The following is an 18,763-nucleotide window of genomic DNA, read 5'->3' on the forward strand; positions in this document are numbered from 1 at the left end:
ATGCGATACTGTTAACTACTCTACTGACTTTATGCAAATTTTGCCAGTTTTCCTTTTACTATCCTTTTTCCATCTAGGGTCCAATCCAGGATTCCACATTTCATTTTGTTATCATGTGACCTTGTTGTTGTTGTTGTTATACGCTCTTGAGTCGATTTTGACTCATAGTGACCCTACGGGAGAGAGTAGAACTGCCCCATAGGGTTTCCTAGGCGGTAATCTTTTTTTTTTAGCTTTAACAATAGAAGTTTATTCTTTTACGGTCTGGTAGGCTAGAAGTCCAAATTCAGGGCATCAGCTCCAGGGGAAGACTTTCTCTGTAGGCTCTGGAGGAAAGTCCTTGTCATCAACCTTCCCCTGGACTAGGAGCTTCTCTGTGCAGGAACCCTGGGTCCAAAGGGTGTGCTCTGCTCATGGCACTGCTTTCTTGGGGATATGACGCCCCCCTGTCTGTCTGCTTACTTCATCTTTTATATCTCAAAAAAGATTGGTTTAAGACACAATCTAATCTTGTAGATCTCATTAACATAACTGCTGCTAATCTATCTCATTAACATCATAGTGATAGGATTTACAACACATAGGAAAATCACATCAATTAACAAAATGGTGGACAACCACACAGTACTGGGAACCATGGCCCAGCCAAATTAACACACATGTATTTGGGGGACGCAGTTCAATCCATGACAGGTCCAAGTTGGCTTACATTGCAGAAATGAAAGGCAGTGAGACCAGAGGAAGAACTTCCACCTAGGATGCACTAGACCCTTAAATAGGCTAGTGAGAGGGACTGTAAAAGCAGGAGGAGGAAGTCTGTAAAGCAGGAGACAGGGGGATGGATAAGATGAATTAATCAGGCACTTTCCCAACCTCCAGCTATGCAATTCCGCGAATCAAGGCCTGTCTTTAAGAGCAGCTTTCCAGCATGTGGAGGGGACTCTGAGAAGCCCTGGGAAGATGCCTAGGCTGTAATCTTTATGGGAGCAGATTGCCAGGTCTTTCTCCCACAGAGCTGTTGGGAAGGTTCAAACCGCCAACCTTTTGGCTAGCAGTTGAGCACTTAGCTGTTGCTTCACGTGAGCTTACTCTTCTTGAATCTGTGACAGTTCTTCAGTCTTTGTCCTTCATGACCGTGATGCTCTGAAGAGTCCAGGCCAGTTATTTTGTAGGTGATCCCTCCATTTGTGTTCTTCTGATTTTCTCTCATTTTTAAATTAAGGTTATGCATTTTTAGAAAGAATCAGTGTTGTGTCCTTCACAGCACCTCACATCGGGGGCACATGGTGCCTCTATGTCTTTTTACTTACAGTAATGTTATCTTGGAGCCCTGGTGGCACAGTGGTTAAGACCTCAGCTGCAAACCAAAAGGTTGGCAGTTGGAATCTACCAGGTGCTCCATGGAAACCCTATGGGGCAATTCTACTCTACCCTATAGAGTAGCTATGAGCTGGAATCTACATGATGACAACAGGTTTGGTTTTTTTGGTAATGTCATCTTTGAACACGTAGCCAAGGTAATATCTGCTAGGTTTTCCACTGTAAATTTATTATTTTTCCCTTTGTAATTACCAACTATCTTGTGGAGGGAAACTTTGATATACATATGTCCTATTTCTTCTCAAACTTTCATCCACTAATTTTAGCATCCATCAATGGTTCTTGCCTGCAACAACTATTACAGGTGTTCTCATGGTGGTTTTCTGTTTCTCTTAATTTCGTCTATGTTTGTTAATTGGAATTCTTCTAAAAGGGTCAGCTGCCCTTTGTCCGCCATTTATTTCTTTATTCAATTATTTATTTATATCAATATGGACTTGTGGATATTTACTTTATTCTATGAGTTCTGATCTAGTACTCTCATCATTTTCTTGCGTTTGCCATTGGGAGCTCCTTCAGGTTAGGTCCTGTGTCCTTTCAATATGCCCCCATCAATTTTTGAGCACCTCTTTGCTTTTTGGCAGTGCCAGATGGTCCAGGCTCATCTTATATTTTTTCTGTCCTGACACCGGAATCAGCCATTTCTTGTCCCTATTTTTGGAGAATAGTATGTATTTAGAAACCAACTTTTAGGTGCTAGATGTGCTCATTGTTACTGGGGTGTCATTGCCCCTAGGCCCTGTCAGCTGACAGAGCTAGGAAGTATATGCATGTATACGAACATGTGCACGTACATATCTATATTTCTTTCTATCCATCAGTATGTGTATTTAAAACTATGAATTCGTACTGGTATCTCAGTTCCAATCCATCCATCCATCTATCTATTGTTTATTTATTGATGTTCCCCCGCCCCCAGAATATAAGCCCCATGAGGCAGCGGCTTGATTTTGTTCACAGAGTTTAGAATAGTGCCCGTTACGTAGTCAGAAAGTAAACTCTCTGTAGATATTTGGTGAATGAATGAATGAATTTTGTGTCAGGTGCTTTACATGCATAATTTTATTTAATCCTCACAAACAACGCTGTTGTTATTCCCATTCTGTAGATGAGAAAATGGAAAATCAGAGGGGTCAAATACTCATCCCCAGGTTACACCCCTGGGAAAGGGTGGACTGGAGGTCTGACCCTAGCTCTCTCCAGTTGCAAAGTCCCCACTCTTTAACCACCTGTACTATGGTGCAGTGTGTCTTGGTAAACTGAGGCTCTGTAGCTGTACTTGCCACATACAGTAATTTTAAAGGTAAAATAGGCCAGTGGTAGCGAGCATGTTTTGTAAACTCTAAAGCACTGTGTAACTGTGAGTATTATCAGTATTAATACTGTAATTGTAGGTATAATTTATTAAAGCACTTACAGTGTGCCAGCCAGAGCTTTACATCTCCTGCTACTTAGTCCTTACAGCAACTTTCTGGAACTCAGATGAGAAAACTGAGGCTCAGAAAGGTGAGGTCACTTGCCCAGGGTCACACAACGGGTTAAGCCAGGTAGTCTGACTCCAGAGCTGGAGTGCTTACCTGCTGTACTTATTGCTTCCCTGTTTTAAGCAGGGGTACATATGGGTATGCCCCAAGGAAAATGGGGGCCCTCCTCACCCTTAATAGGTAACTTATTTTTTCACTGCCAGGTAACGTATTCTTGGAATTCCAAGAGGAGTTGGAGCGAGTCTATAAGGTCTACTGTGCCAGCTGTGACCAGGCCTTGCTGCTGGTGGAAACGTACCGGAAGGACCCAGAACTGCAGCGGGAGATCCAGGGCATCATTGAGGCAGTGGTGTGAGTAGAATGACCACCATTGACCTCAAGTCTAACCCCTACTTAGTGCTGCTCACATTGCTCTAAGAGTGTGTCAATACTAATACCTGTATCAGTCAGGTTATGCTGCAGAGACAAACAACTCCTAACTCTCAATAGCTTAAAACAACAAAGGTTTCTATCTTCCTTATTCTCTATGCTCACTGCAGGTTGACTTGGGGCTCTGCTTTCCAACTACTATCTGGAATATTGCCAGTCACTGTGGAAAGGGAAAAGAGCTCTAGAAAGTCTTAGGCTTGTAATTAACGTACTTCAGCCCAGAAATGATATCCATCACTACTTTGTTAGACAAGACTAATCACATGGCTTCATCCAACCACCAGAAGGTGAGGGAGTGCTCTTCTCCCATGTGTTCAGAAGGTGGGAAAGCAGAAACATTTGGTGACCAGCTTATGATTATCACAGGGAAGTGCAAAGAGCTGGTGGGAACCATGTGTTGCAAGCAACAGTGGAGGGAAACAGGTATGTATCACCTGGGGAGCCTTCTCTCCAGATGGTTGAAGTCCTGCCATGTGGAAAATGATCAGACAGCCCAGAGCCGGCACCAGAGGGTAGAAGCTTCAGGGAGGCAGATGTAGGGAAAAAAAGTATTTTTTAATTTAAATTTTTGAGTGGGTAACATCACATGGTTCAAAAACTTAAAAATATAAAAAATTATACTATAAAAAAATCTTCCCTGCCCTGTCCCTTCATTCACCCAATTACTACCTTCATATCCCTAAAGGTAAGGGAACAACTTTTGAACTTCTTATGTATCTTTGCAGGATTTCTTTGTGTATATATAAGCAAATACATATACTCCTATTTTCTTGCCTTTTTAGTGAAAGTTTGTATCTTGTTTTTTCTTTGTTTCTTTTTTCACTTACAATACATCTTGGAGGTCTTTCCATTTCAATATATATGTACATACAGCCAAAAGAAGCAAACCAAGCCTGCTGCCATCAAGCCCATTCTGACTCATAGTGACCCTATAGGACAGAGTAGAACTGCCCCATAGGGTTTCCAAGGCTGTAATCTTTACGGAAGCAGACTGCCACATCTCTCTCTTGCAGAGCGTCTAGTCAGTTAGGACCATCAACCTTTTGGTTAGCAGCCAAGTGCTTAACCACTGTGCCACTAGAGCTTCTTATACATACGTGATCCTTTTAAAAAATTTTTTTTTCTTGTGCTTTAAGTGAAAGTTTACAAATCAAGTCAGTCTCTCATACTAAAATTTATATACATGTTGCTATATACTCCTATTTGCTCTCCCCCTAATGAGATAGCACACTCCTCTCCACTCTCTATTTTCGCATCCATTTGGCCAGCTTCTGACCCCCTCTGCCATCTCATCTCCCCTCCAGACAGGAGCTGCCCATATTTTCTATCTCATCTCTCCAGTCCAATCCGTGTCTGAAGAGTTGGCTTTGGGAATGGTTCCTGTCTTGGGCTAACAGAAGGTCTGGGGACCATGGCCTCCAGGGTCCTTCTAGTCTCAGTCAGACCATTAAGTCTGGTTTTTTACAAGAATTTGAGGTCTGCATCCCACCGCTCTCCTGCTCCCTCAGGGGTTCTCTGTTATGTTCCCTGTCAGGGCAGTCTTCGGATATAGCCAGGCACCATCTAGTTCTTCCAGTCTCAGGCTGATGTAGTCTCTGGTTTATGTGGCCCTTTCTGTCTCTTGGGCTCATAATTACCTTGTGTCTTTGGTGTTCTTCATTCTCCTTTGCTCCAGGTGGATTGATACCAATGGTTGCATCTTAGATGGCCACTTGCTAGAGTTTAAGACCCCAGACGCCACTCTCCAAAGTGGAATGCAGAATGTTAATAGATTTTATTATGACAATTGACCTAGATGTCCCCTGAAACAATGGTCCCCAAACCCCCGCCCCTGCTATGCTGGACTTGGAACCATTCAGTTTATTCAGGAAGCTTCTTTGCTTTTGGTTTAGTCCAGTTGTGCTGACCTCTCCTGTATTGTGTGTTGTCTTTCCTTTCACCTAAAATAGTTCTTGTCTACTACCTAATTAGTGAATACCCCTTACCCTCCCTCCCTTCCCACTCTTCATAACCATCAAAGAATATTTTCTTCTCTGCTTAAACTCTTTCTCAAGTTCTTGCGATAGTGGAACTTCGTATACAGTATTTGTCCTTTTGCAACAGACTACTTTCACTCACCATAATACCTTCCAGATTCCTCCATGTTATGAAATGGTTCACAGATTCATCACTGTTCTTTATCGATGCGTAGTATTCCATTGTGTAAATATACCATAATTTATTTATCCATTTTTCCATTGATGGGTACCTTGGTTGCTTCCATCTTTTTGTTATTGTAAACAGTGCTGCAATGAACATGGGCGTGCATATATCTGTTTGTGTAAAGGCTCTTATTTCTCTAGGATATATTCCAAGGAGTGGGAATCCTGGATTGTATGGCAGCTCTATTTCTAGCTTTTAAAGGAATTGCCAAATTGATTTCCAAAGTGGTTGTACCATTTTACTTTCCCACTAGCTGTGTATAAGTGTTCCAGTCTCTCCACAACCTCTCCAACATTTATTATTTTGTGTTTTTTTTAATTAATGCCAGCCTTGTTGGAGTGAGATAGAATCTCATTGTAGTTTTGATTTGCACTTCTTTAATGGCTAATGATCGTGAACATTTCCTCATGTATCTTTAGCTACCTGAATGTCTTCTTTAGTGAAGTGTCTGTACATGTCCTTTGCCCATCTTTTAATTGGGTTATTTGTCTTTTTGTTCTTGAGTGTTTGCAGTATCATGTAGATTTTAGAGATCGGATGCTGATGGGAAATGTAATAGCTAAAAACTTTTTCCCAGTCCATAGATAATCTTTTTACTCTTTTGGTGAAGTCTCTGGATGAGCATAGGTGTTTGATTTTTAGGAGCTCCCAGTTATCTAGTTTTTCTTCTACATTTTTTATAATGTTTTGTATACTGTTTATGCCATGTATTAGGGCTCCTAGCATTGTCCCTATTTTTTCTTCCATGATCTTTATCGTTTTAGATTTTATATTCAGGTCTTTGATCCATTTTGAGCTCTTTTTTGTGCATGGAGTAAGGTATGGGTCTTGTTTCATTTTTTTGCAAATGGATATCCAGTTATGTCAGCACCATTTGTTAAAGAGACTGTCTTTTCCCCATTTAACTAACTTTGGGCCTTTGTCAAATACCAGCTGCTCATACATGGATGGATTTATGTCTGGATTCTCAATTCTGTTCCATTGGTCAATGTATCTGTTGTTGTGCCAGTACCAGGCTGTTTTGACTACTGTGGCAGCGTAATAGGTTCCAAAATCAGGTAGTGTGAGGCCTCCCACTTTGCTCTACATGAGCCTTTTAACAGCTGCATGCTCTGCCACCATGTAGCTGTTCCACAGATTATTTAACCAGCTCCCACTGATGGGCATTTGGTTTGTTTCTGTTCTTTTGGTAATACATATAGTGCTACAATGACTGTTCACGAGCATGTATCATTTCACCCATGTACAAGTGTATCTGTAAGGTAAGTTTCCAAAAATGGAATTGCTAGGCCAAAGGAAATATGCATTGGTGGTAATTCTGATGAACACTGAAAACTTTCCCTCTGTAAAGGTTATGACAGTTTATATCCCCACTAGCAATGTTTGACAGTGTCCCTTTCCCCACAGCCTCACCAACAGAGTAGGTTATCAGACTTTAGGGTATTTGTCACTGTGATAGTTGAAAATTGTGTCTCCAAATGGTTTAATTTCACATTTATCTTATTATGATTGAAGTTGAGCATCTTTTTGTATGTGTAAGGGTCATTTGTGTCTCATTTTCTGTGACTAGTTTTGCTGCTCTTCTGTTCCAAAGGACTTATATTTTCCCCAGAACAAGCCCACTAAAGGGAGATAGATGATCATTTTTTAGAAATCACAGTAATGTAGGAAGATCAGAGGTTGTTACTTGTATCTTACTTTACACCCAAGAGAAAAACAGTGTAGACTTAAAAAAAATTAGGTCTTTGAAAATGAGATTGTACCATGTGGTACCTCCTGCTAATTCCCATCTTTCTCTTCTTTAGCTTTCATTTATCTCTCAATCCTCTTTTTCAAGTACCCATGTACTAACCCAGTGCCCCATCCTGTCTCCAAAGAAAATACACTCATTTCCCTTTTTGGTTCATCCCTTAATAAAAAAAAAAAAAAAAATCCCTTAATAGATCTTACTATATTAAGCTTTTGCACGGGTCACTAAACCCATTTCCACAGGAGTCAGACAAGTAACAGAAATGAGGGAAGCATGCTGCCAAATGTGGGTCAGTAGGGAATGGTGGAGACTGTGGCAAACTAGAGAGCACATATCCTGTTTAAAGAGCGTAGATACAGTCCAGCCGCAGCTGATTGTTGCTATATAAAGTAGTTTTGCTACATAACAGACCACTTCAAAACATAGTGGTTTAAAACAAGCATTTATTTTGCTTATACTTCTACATGTTAGTAATTTAGCCGGAGTCTACCAAATAATTCTTCTGGCCCTGGCTGAGATCCCTCACGTGACTGAGATCAACTGCAGATCAGTTTTACTGATCTTGGCTAGATTCTCATGTATCTGGGACACAAACTGACGCAACTCTGGTGACATGGTCGCTCATTTTCCATCAGGATAGCTTGTTCACATGGTGGTCACAGTGTTGAGAGAGAGGAAGCATGCCAAGACCTTTGGGGACCCCAGCTGGGAACTGGCATGCTGTCACTCAAATCAAGTCATAAAGCTAGCCCAGACCCCAAACCCATTGCTGTCGAGTCAATTCCGACTCATAGCGACCTTATAGGACAGAGCAGAAGTGCCCCATAGGGTTACCAAGGAGTGGCTGGTGGATTCAAACTGCCAACCTTTTGATGAGCAGCTGTAGCTCTTAACTACGGTGCCACTAGGGCTCCAGCCCATACTCAAGTGAAGAAATAGAGTTCACCTCTTGGTGGGAGGAGCTCCAAAGTCACATTCAAAGGGATGTGGATATAGGGAGGGGAATAATCAGAGCCATTTTTTGCAAGCCGTCTGCCTCAGTTGCCATGTAGGATGGTTGGTCTGCGCAGCCAGATCCTCTGATTTTTCAAGAGTAGCCAGAAAACTTGTATGTGCTGGCATCTAGTTCAGACTTTTAGAAGCACTATGTCTGAGAACCCTGCCTGGCACAGAGGCTGCCCTTTGCCATGTCCTCTGCACTCTGGTCTTTCCCAGCTAGCCTAGGCTTTCCCGTGGGCTGTGGATCTGGCTCGCCTCTCACTCACCTTGGGAGAGCCATTTCACGTCTTAGCACCTACTTTCCTTATATGTAAAGTGGGAGCAATGATAGCACCTCGTGGGGACATAACCTCATTGCACAAAGTAACAATAAATCCTCGTGATTGGAGTTATCTTGGCTAGACAGGGATTACATTTTCCGAGACACGGTGGTTCTGTCAAAAACAAAACATTACACCAGATAATGTTAGAACAGGCTCCCCCCAAAATGACCTTTATTCAAAAAGAAGTGGGAAGGGAAGGGGGAAGGAGCACTGTGTTGGGGGAAGGGGACAACAGAACTAAGTTCGAGCTCCAGCTCCACCAAAACAGGTGGGAGAGTTTTTAAAAGAAAGTTAGGGGGATTAACACTGGGATGGGCAAGTGATCCACTAAGGTTGTGATCAGGGCTGTTCTGTTCAGAATGTTTCCTTTCTTAGGCCACTGGAATCCTGAGGGTGGGTGGAGACTAGGGTTGGGTGCTGTGGGGTGGGGGGGTGGGGGTGGAAGAGAGACAAGGGTTGGACTGAGTAAGGAAGGTTACAGGGAGATCAGGAAGGGAAACATCTTTTCTAAAGTTATTTAAACAGAGTAGATCATTAAGTAGTCTTGATCATTTGTTTACAGTAAACCTTCTCCAGAACACACAAGAGTGAGGAATTTTCTTTAACCAACACCAACAACAAAAACCTGTTGAGTAGAAGAACTGAGTAGAACTGCCCCATAGGGTTTCCAAGGAGCAGCTGGTGAATTCAAACTGCCAATCTTTTGCTTAGCAGCCACCGTGGCTCCCTCTTTAAAAAACCAAACTCGTTGCTTTTGAGTTGATTCTAACTCATAGCAACACTATAGGACAGAACTGCCCCACAGGGCTTCCAAGGAGCAGCTAGTGGATTCAAACTGCCGACCTTTTGATTAGCAGCCCAGCTCTTAGTCACTGTGCCACCAGGGATTTTTTAACGAAAGCAGAGGTAAAATTCAACCTTGTCAGTTCTGAGCTCTGAAATCCAAACTCAAACCAATTGCCTTTGAGTCCATCCTGACTCATGACTACTCCATGTGTGTCAGAGTAGAACTGTACCCCATAGCTTTTTCAATGCCTGAGCCCCCCTCTCCTAGATCACTAGATCTTTCTTCTGAGTTGCCTCATGGTGGACTCGAACCACTAACCTTTCTGTTAGCAGCCAAGTGTGTTAACCATTTGCACCACCCAGTGACTCTTTATTTGTCCCAGTGTCCCCCTTTTATAACAAATATTAAATATATGTATTATTCTGAGATAGACCCCAATCTATATACCTACGTATGTGTGTGTACAAATATGTACATGATACTTATGTACATATGTGTGTATATGTATAAAACCTTATATACCTAACTGAAAAAATCAATATAATGGTCCAATTCCTATATAAAGGAAAAATAAAAGAAGAGTAGTTTATAATAAATGGTATATATTTAGTGTGTGCATGCTTGGGCACAACTGTACTAGGAGACATGAAGCAGTAAGATGCTTGCAGTACTTATAATAAATAAGTTTGGATTCAAGGAAAGAAGAGTCAGAAGCCATTCTATACAAGAAGTACGGAACAATGAAAAAGCAGAGAATGTGTGGAACCTAGAATGACAACTAGTGATGGTAACAAAGAGCCCTGGTGGCACAGTGGTTAAGAGCACAGCTGCTAACCAAAAAGTCAGCAGTTTGAATCCACCAGGCGCTCCTTGGAAACTCTATGGGGCAGCTCTACTCTGTCCTATAGGGTTACTATGAGTAGAAACTGACTTGACTGACAATTTTTTTTTTTTTTAGTAAATGATAACAAACCTGACTTCACTGTATGTGATAAGAGAAAGAAGGAAGTAACATAATTGAAGTAGTGATAACATTACATACCGCGAGGAAGTATGATATTCTTGCAAATGGCCTGGGTCTTATTTGTAAGTGTGGTGTCTTAATAATTCCCAATGTTACAACATGCAACTGGATGGAGTTCAAGTGTCTGAAAAACCCCTCTCCGTGCTTGAAATTGCAGCATATTTTAAGGCATTCATTCCGTCTCTGAGTGTTCAGAGAGGTTCCTGAGCCGGGGAACAGTTCTCCGCAGTGCAGGACTGTCCTCACAGGATCACCCTGGCTCCTGCCCTCTGGATGCCTGTAGCACCTCCTAGTCTATCTGTTTCCAGAATGCCCCGGTGAGAACCTGGTCTACCTCTGCTCCAGAAAGGACACACTTCCCGTCAGCATGGCTTTTGAGCTCCGCCCTCTTGCGACTGTCATCCTGGCTTTCTTGTGTTTATGATCCTGGGGTTCTGTCAGAGCTTGGCTGACTGGAAGCTTAGGAGAAAAGACAACGTTCAATTAGATTTCTTTGTGATTCCAAAGTGCATGCTGCTCCCACCCTTTATTTGGGTGGTGAGTGGGTGGGGTGTTTATCTTGTCCCTTAGGTAGTGCATCTGACCAGAGGGCCAAGGATCAAAGGCTTGGCCCTGGCACCCCACCCAGCAGGAACTCTGCCTTAGGAAGGACTGTCCCAATGGTATAAGGGGTGGAAGAGGCCGCCTGCAGAGAAGGATCAATTCTGTGCAAAGCACCTGCAATTCCAGAATGGCGGCTGAAGCAGCAGCGTTTGGAGAAGGCAAATAACCTGTTTTTCCCTGTTGGCTATTTTTTTTTTTTTTTAATTGTGCTTTAGGTGAAAGTTTACAGTTTATTGGCTATTTTTGTTTGTTTTAAATATAAAAGTAATACATGCTCACTGAAGGAAAAAAAAAAAAGAAAATTCAAACAATACACAAGTGTATAAAGTAAAAAGTAAGCCTACCCCCTCAATTTCCCATTTCCCCACCCTTCCTTCAGTAGTTAACATTTTCCTTCCAAATGTTCTTCTATGTATTTACAGACAGACAAAGTGTGAGCACACGATCTTGAGCGTTCGTTTTTTAAGGGGAGCCCCTGGCTGGTGTAAATGGTTCAAGCACTCGGCTGCTAACTGAAAGGTTAGAGATTTGAGTCCATTCTGAGGCACTTGAAGGAACCACCTGGCAATCGACTTCTGAAAAATCAGCCACTGAAAACCCAGTGGGGCATGGCTCTACTCTGACATGCATGGGGTCATCATGAGTTGGCGTCAGCATAGGCATGTCCTGCCAGGTAATCCTGCCAGGTAATCCTGCCAGGAAACCCTGCCAGGAAATCCTGATGCTCACTGCCGCCTTTCGTCCCCACCTCCTGCAGCTCTGAGGGGGCTACACCTGCTCTGTCTATTCTTGGCCTCATGGCTGATCTTCCCGGGACATTTGGTCTGGAGATTTTTCCTTCGGAAGAAGAATAAGAGGATAAAGAAGAAGGGCCAGAGAATATCTGGAGCAGTGTTTGTGAGTCTTCTTGGAGAAGGCATACCTAGACATTCAACAGACCCTCGTGGGATTCTTGGAAGGCCGACCTGAGGGTTACAAGTCGTCACCAAGGACAGACTAGCGGAGCCTTTTTCCTGATGCCATTGACCTGGGGGACTCTCTGCAAATTCCAGGCATCATCAAAAAGGGGACTAGAAATAGTTATCAGTGCTTCAAATGGTGTACCTGGAAGGGACCTCACCACCATTGGCTTTTTTTTTTTTTTTTTAGCTTATTTTAATGAAAAATATTAAGCCTATAGAAAGATAGAATAACGTAACGAACACTCACACACTCATCACCTAAAATTAACAAGTGTTGGCATTTTGTTATGCTAGCTTCATCTGTTTTTAAGCTAAACTATTTAAAGGAAGGAAACCCTGGTGGCGTAGTGGTTAAGTGCTACAGCTGCTAACCAAAGGGTAGGCAGTTCGAATCTGCCAGGTGCTCCTTGGAAACTCTATGGGGCAATTCTACTCTGTCCTGTATGGTTGCTATGAATCGGAATTGTCTTGATGGCACTGGGTTTGGTTTGGTTTATTTAAAGAAATTACCAATATTATGACATTTTGCCTGTAAATCCTTTAAATGCATCTCTAAAAAGAAAGTTTCTGTGATTTTTTAAACTTTTTTTTTTCTTTAAAGCATCAGAGCTACCTCTTTAAATGAAATGTTGTATGGATGCACAACATGTAGAGTTGTGTGTGGGATGTATCCAAGTGGAGATGCCAATACCTAGTTGAATATTTGAGCCTGGAGCTCTGACCAGAAGCTAAAGGTGGAGTCTGGGTTTGGGATGTGTTTAAAGCCTGAGACTGAGTGAAGTCACTAAGAGAGTGAGTGGAGAGGGGAAGGAGACGAGGCCTCAGGCGCTCCGGGGCCTTGGAGAGAGGCCAGCAGAGAAAGCCGAGGGAGCGGTCTGGGGAGTGTGAGGGGAAGCGGGCTGGAGGGCATCTCAGGGACCAAAAGGAGAAGTGTTTTAAGAAAGAGGAGTGGTCAGCTGTGTCTGCTGTTGAAATGTTGAATAAGCTGAGGGCAGAGAACAGACCCTTGGATTTGGTACAGAGAAGGAACCAAGGCCCAGAAAAGGGGTAAGGTGTGTACTGACAGTGCGCATCTAACATCTGTTGCTGCTGCTATCTAGTCAGCCTCTGACTCAGGGTGACCCCATGCACAGTGTAACGGTTGACCGTTGTGGTTGGTCCCTAGGGCTTTCATTGGCTGATTATCGGAAGTATATTGCCTGGCTTTTCTTCCTAGTCGGTCTTAGTCTGGAAGCTGCACTGAAACCTGTTCAGCATCATAGCAACACACAAGCCTCCACTGACAGACAGGTGGTGGCTGGACATGAGGTGCGCTGGCCAGGAATCGAACCTAAATCTTCATGGAAAGAGAGAATTCTACACTGACCTACCAGTGTCCCCCCATCTGATATCTAAACACACAAACCAAAACCATCAAGTTTTTGCCATTAAGTTGATTCCAACTCACAGTGACCCCATGTGTGTCAGAGTAGCACTGTGCTCCATAGGGTTTTCAATGGCTGTAGCCTTTCTAGACAGCCAGACCTTTCTTCCAAGGCATCTCTGAGTAGACTCGAACCTCCAACCTTTCAGTTAGTAGTTGAGCACTTAATGTTTATACCACCCAGGTAGCCATCTAATGTTAAAAAAAAAAAAAAAAAAATTGCCATCGAGTTGATTCCAACTCATAGTGACCCAATAGGACAGAGTAGAAATGCCCCATAGGGTTTCCAGGAAATGGCTGGTGGATTTGAACTGCTGACCTTTTCATTAGCAACCTGAATTCTTAGCCACTAGCACCACCAGGGCTCCATATAACATTTAGACCTCTCAAATTACAGATGAGAAAACTAATGACCACAGAGGGAGGGTGACTTGCCTGAGATCACACAGTGAGTTATATGGTTGAGCTGGGAGTAAAACCCAGGCCCCTTGTGCCTCAAAGAATGGGCTTTACCTACTAACACCAGCCTTCTCCCTCAGGCCACAAGCTCGAGCTTCAGGCCTCGGTTTCTTACTGGTAACCCCTCTGCAGAGGATTACCAAATACCCCTTGCTGCTGCAGAAAATCCTGGAGAACACAGCCCCTGATGCCAGCGCCTACCCTGTCCTTCAGAGGGCTACCTCTGCCCTCCAGGACGTGAACGCCAACATCAATGAGTACAAGATGCGCAAGGAAGTAGGTAAGGACTTGGACGTTTCAGGACGTCCAAGTGATAATTCCAATTACAGAAACTCATCTCAAACTGGCTTCCCCCATAGAGGGAATGTGGTGGCTTGTATAACCACAAGTCCACAGGTAACGTGGGCCTTAGGTAGGGGTTGATCAGAGTGCCGACTCCATTTCCCTATAATTCCCTAGGCTCTGGTTCTTTCTATGTGTCAGCTTCATCTTCAGGCTGACTTCCCTCATCATAATAGCTATTTCTGTTCCAAGACACATCTACACGCCACACACTCTCCCCTTAGTCATCAAAATTAAATCTGAGCTTCACTCTGATAGGACTGTATGCTTGAGTCATATGTTCACCCTCACCAGTCACCATGGTTAGGAAAATGTCATGCATGTGTTGATTGGCTTAGGCCTGGGTTATGTGTCCTTCTTTTAACCAATCATTGTGGTCAGGGGGATGGGATTATATGGATTGGATTGTATCAGTCAGCACCCACCCCTTGAGCCAAGTGAGATCAAGTCCATCCAAACCACAAGGCTGCCATACTATAGAGGAGAAATGAAATGAATGCTGGGGAGGGGGAGAAACAGAACGGTTTGGAAAATGAAGCAGTCCCAAGTATAGAGAGCCTCACTTGCACAACTGAGACAATATAATAATGATAATTTAGCTCACATTTATTAAAGGCTAATTAACGGGGTTTAATTATGCCATATTTTTTCTTTCATTATCTTGTTTGATCCTTGTAACAGCCCTCTGAGGTTGGCACTGTAGCCCCATTTTGAAGCCAGGTAAAATAAGAGCTCAAGTCGTTTGCTCCATGTCATGGAGCTGCTAAGTGACAGCCAGGTTTCAAACTCAGGCCTGTAGTCTTTCTTCACCACCACACCGTACATGTGGTGGCTTTGAATTTCCTCCACTTGCTGCTCCATCCAGGTTGACAGATGAGTAGAAAGCACTGAACTAGGAGTTGGAAAGTGAAGTTCCCAGCCTGGTCCGGCTAACACTGGCTGAGGGGCTTCAGGCAAATCACTCTTTACCTGGGTCCCTGTCTTTTAGAAAGTACATTCAGACCCATCATCTTATGGGATCCTCCCAGCAACCCTGCAAGGTGGCTAGCCTCATTTTACAGATGAGGAAACTGAGCCCCAGGCTGTGGTGGCTTGCCAAAGTGAAGCAGATGGGAAGCATGTCAGCTGGGACTCAAACTCGGTGTGTGGACTCCTAACCCTGTGCTTTTACTATGAGACTCCCCATTCTAATTGGATGTTATCATGGTAGGGCAGAGGGCCGGAGCAGGTACATAGGCAGCTGTGTCAGGGATGCTTGCTGTCCTGGGTGGGCTTTGGCCACCATGCTCTCCTCCTTCTCTGTTGCACAGCTTCCAAGTACACAAGGGTGGAGCAGCTGACCCTGCGAGAGCGACTGGCCCGCATCAACACACACAGCTTCTCCAAGAAAACCACCCGGCTGAGCCAGCTGCTGAAGCAGGAGGCAGGGCTCGTGCCCAGAGTGAGCATAGGCGTGGGGCCCTAAACGGGGCGGTGGTGGTAGGGGGAGGCAAAAATCCATTGCCATGGAGTCGATTATGACTCATAACAACCCTAAAGGACGGGGTAGAACTGCCGCATAGGGTTCCCAAGACTACAGGGCTGCTACAGGGTCACTGTGAGTTGGAATCAACTCAGTGGCAATGGGTTTTTTTTTTTTTAAATCCTGCCTCTTAACTCTCCCACTCAGCTTTGAGACTGGAGGAGGGGGCTCTGATGGGCGTGTCTGTGGAACGACACTGCCCCCTTGTGGATCTTCTCTGCCCTCACATGTATAACTACCCACTTTCAGACGGAAGACAAGGAATTTGATGACTTGGAAGAGAGGTTCCACTGGGTGTCGCTGTGTGTGACCGAGCTGAAGAACAACGTGGCTGCCTACCTGGATAACCTGGAGGTGAGGATCTGCAGAGGTAATGATGGGCGGGGTCTGGGGTCTGGGTTCTCTGGACAGGAGGCATGTGGGGCCCATCAGACAAACTGACAAAGACGCCAGCTACAGGAACCAAATAGATGAGGCCCTTCAGTAAGATGAGGTCATCGGCTGGCAACTCCTCCTTGGACCCTAAGACATTAGATCACTGAGCTCTCGGGGCAGAGTTCCAACTGGGGAGTGCTGAAATTCACTGGGGTCAGCGCCCTCCAGAGGGCGCTGCAAGACAGCACCTAGAGCACAGGTCACAAATTCGGGTGCCAGGCAGGTGATATGATTGAGTCAAGGATGCAGGTACACAAGGCAGTAGGCCGTCGATGAGACTTTTCCAGTAGCGTTAACCATATAATAATATTTGAAATTTGGATGAATGAACAAATGAGTAAATCTAAAGTGGCAGACACTGCTCTGTTCTGGTGGATTGTCGCTCTGTGGAAATGTGGGCCTAGTATGGCCAGCTCTTCTAAATTTAAGGAAAAAAAATACAACCTGGAAATTCAGACTTTAAGTGAAACGTCCTAATTTGTAAATATGAGCAACTAATTAAATGAAAATGTAAATGTTCTACAGGCCCAAGAAAATATACCTGTATAAACTGAGGTCAGCCCACAGGCCCTCAGCTGGCACGTCTGTCCTGCACATCATTTATGCCAAAATCTCCCCCTCATTCCTGTCATTGATGCTGACTTATTCCATACACTCTGTCCCCTTTCTGTGGTTTTGTTCTCAGCCATGTACGTTTGTGCAAACCAGCTCAGAGATGACAATGGCATCTTTGGGAAGTGGGATCTTGGGTGGCATTCATGGGAGTGTATAGGAAGGAGGTCGTTGTTCCACCCTCCCCTGTATGGGTCAGATCCCGCTGCTTGATCATGCTCCTCCCTGGGCCCCCAGAGGAAGGACCCGGGCAGCTGAGATCCCATTATGGCTCCTGACCAAGAGGGGAACACTCAGAACCAGGTCATGAAAAAAAATGGCAGGGCCTGCAGGTATTGGGCTTTGAGAGATAAACCCGAAGGGCCCGAGTGGTAAGTCTGGCTTTGCAGAATAGGACAAATATTTAGAAGCATTAGGGCTCTGCTTCCCTAGAGGCAGGACTTACATGACCGTTCAGAGGCACAGTGTTCAACAACATGGAGTCACACAGTGAGAAAATGATTTCCTCTTTTAATTCTTAGCTGGAGTCAAGGAATAGCCTCTTTTGCTGCTATGTCTTGCCTGAGGCTAGGAGTCTTCAGCAGGCAAGATATCCAGGCAGAATTTAATAACACTGTTTTGTCTTTATGGCAATTACTATTGGCTTTCCTTTTGTGGTGTCATCGTAAGGGTGTTTCCCTCCCCTCTCCCCAGTTAGAACTCCCATTCTTTATTTCCTTTTATTTTTTATTGTGGTAAAATGTATATAACATAAAATTTGCCATTTTAACCATTTCTAAGCACTAATTAAATTCACAACGTTGTGCGGCCATCATCACTATTTGTTTCCAAAACTTCTTCATGGCCCCATACAGAAACTCTGCATCCATTCCCCGCCCCTCTGCTACCCATGGTAACCACGAAAAAACTTGCCTCTATGCACTTGCCTAGTCTAGATTTTCCATATAAGTGGGATTATACAACATTTGTCCTTTTGTGTCTGGCTTCTTTCACTTAAGGAGCCCTGGTGGCACAGTGGTTAAAGCTCTCAACTGCTAACCAAAAAGTCGGTGGTTTGAAGGAGAAAGATGTGCCAGTCTGCTTCCATAAATTTTACAGCCTTGAAACCCTATGAGGCAGTTCTACTCTGTCCTATATGGTCACTATGAGTCAAAATCTACTTGGACAACAGTGAGTTTGTTTTTGCTTTCCTTTCACTTAGCATATGTTTTCAAGGTTTATACATCGTAGCATGGCATTAGAACTTCATTCCTTTTTATGGCTGAATAATATATAAAGAGAGGGAGGGTAGGGATGGAGGGGGAGAGAGAGAGGTCATTAGTTTGAACCCACACAGCAGCTCTGCAGGAGAAGAGACCTGGTGATCTGTTCCCGTAAGCCTAGGAAATTCTATGGGGCAGTTCTGCTCTGTCATATAGGGTTGCTATAAGTCTGAATTGACTCAATGAATGGCAAGAACAAAAACAATACACACACACGTACATATAAATAATTTTTTTTAACTTAAATAGGAACTTAAATATTAATAAAACACATGGGATATGGATATGGGTATGTCAAAAACCACAAAGGTGGTAGGCAAGTGTGTGAGGTTTGGGAAGCACTGGAATAGGGAGAAAGATTTTGGCTTAGTCCAAGGCAGAGCTTTCTAATCTAAATTGTTCAAGGATAGAATCGGCTGTATGCGTCCCTGTAGGTGTGCAGAGAGACTGGACAACCACTGGATAGAATGGTGAGGGGGGATTCATGGGTAATGACAGGCTGTGACTGAATGTCTCTCATTTGCCCGGGACCAGGCTTTCCTCCGCTTCAAGCCACACGAATACAATCTGGACATCCCCGAGGGCCCTGTGGCACAGTACTGCCACTTGGCAAAAGAGCTTCAGCTCACGGCCTTCCTGGAGTTTGTAAGTGGGACGTCTGTTTCCCTTTCTTTGTTAGGCAGGTGGCAGAGCCTACAAGAATAATATTTAGAAGGCATGTACCTTACATGATTGTCATATCCACAGCTGCCCTCGGTAGTTGTC

The 18,763-nt window shown here is 43.9% G+C and overlaps 1 protein-coding gene across 3 annotated transcripts in view; it reads left to right on the plus strand.

Moving 5' to 3' along the window:
- ARHGEF37 (Rho guanine nucleotide exchange factor 37) overlaps positions 1-18,763 on the plus strand; it is a 75,456-nt gene that overhangs the window by 29,982 nt on the left and 26,711 nt on the right. For all 3 annotated transcript variants that reach the window (XM_049874048.1, XM_049874046.1, XM_049874047.1), the window contains exons 4-8: positions 3,068-3,215; positions 13,906-14,105; positions 15,478-15,608; positions 15,939-16,043; positions 18,533-18,643. In XM_049874048.1, coding sequence (XP_049730005.1) covers positions 3,068-3,215; positions 13,906-14,105; positions 15,478-15,608; positions 15,939-16,043; positions 18,533-18,643 — 695 coding nt within the window. The remainder of the gene's footprint in view (positions 1-3,067; positions 3,216-13,905; positions 14,106-15,477; positions 15,609-15,938; positions 16,044-18,532; positions 18,644-18,763) is intronic.

This window comes from Elephas maximus, chromosome 2, assembly GCF_024166365.1.
Source record: "Elephas maximus indicus isolate mEleMax1 chromosome 2, mEleMax1 primary haplotype, whole genome shotgun sequence".
Lineage (NCBI taxonomy): Eukaryota > Metazoa > Chordata > Mammalia > Proboscidea > Elephantidae > Elephas > Elephas maximus.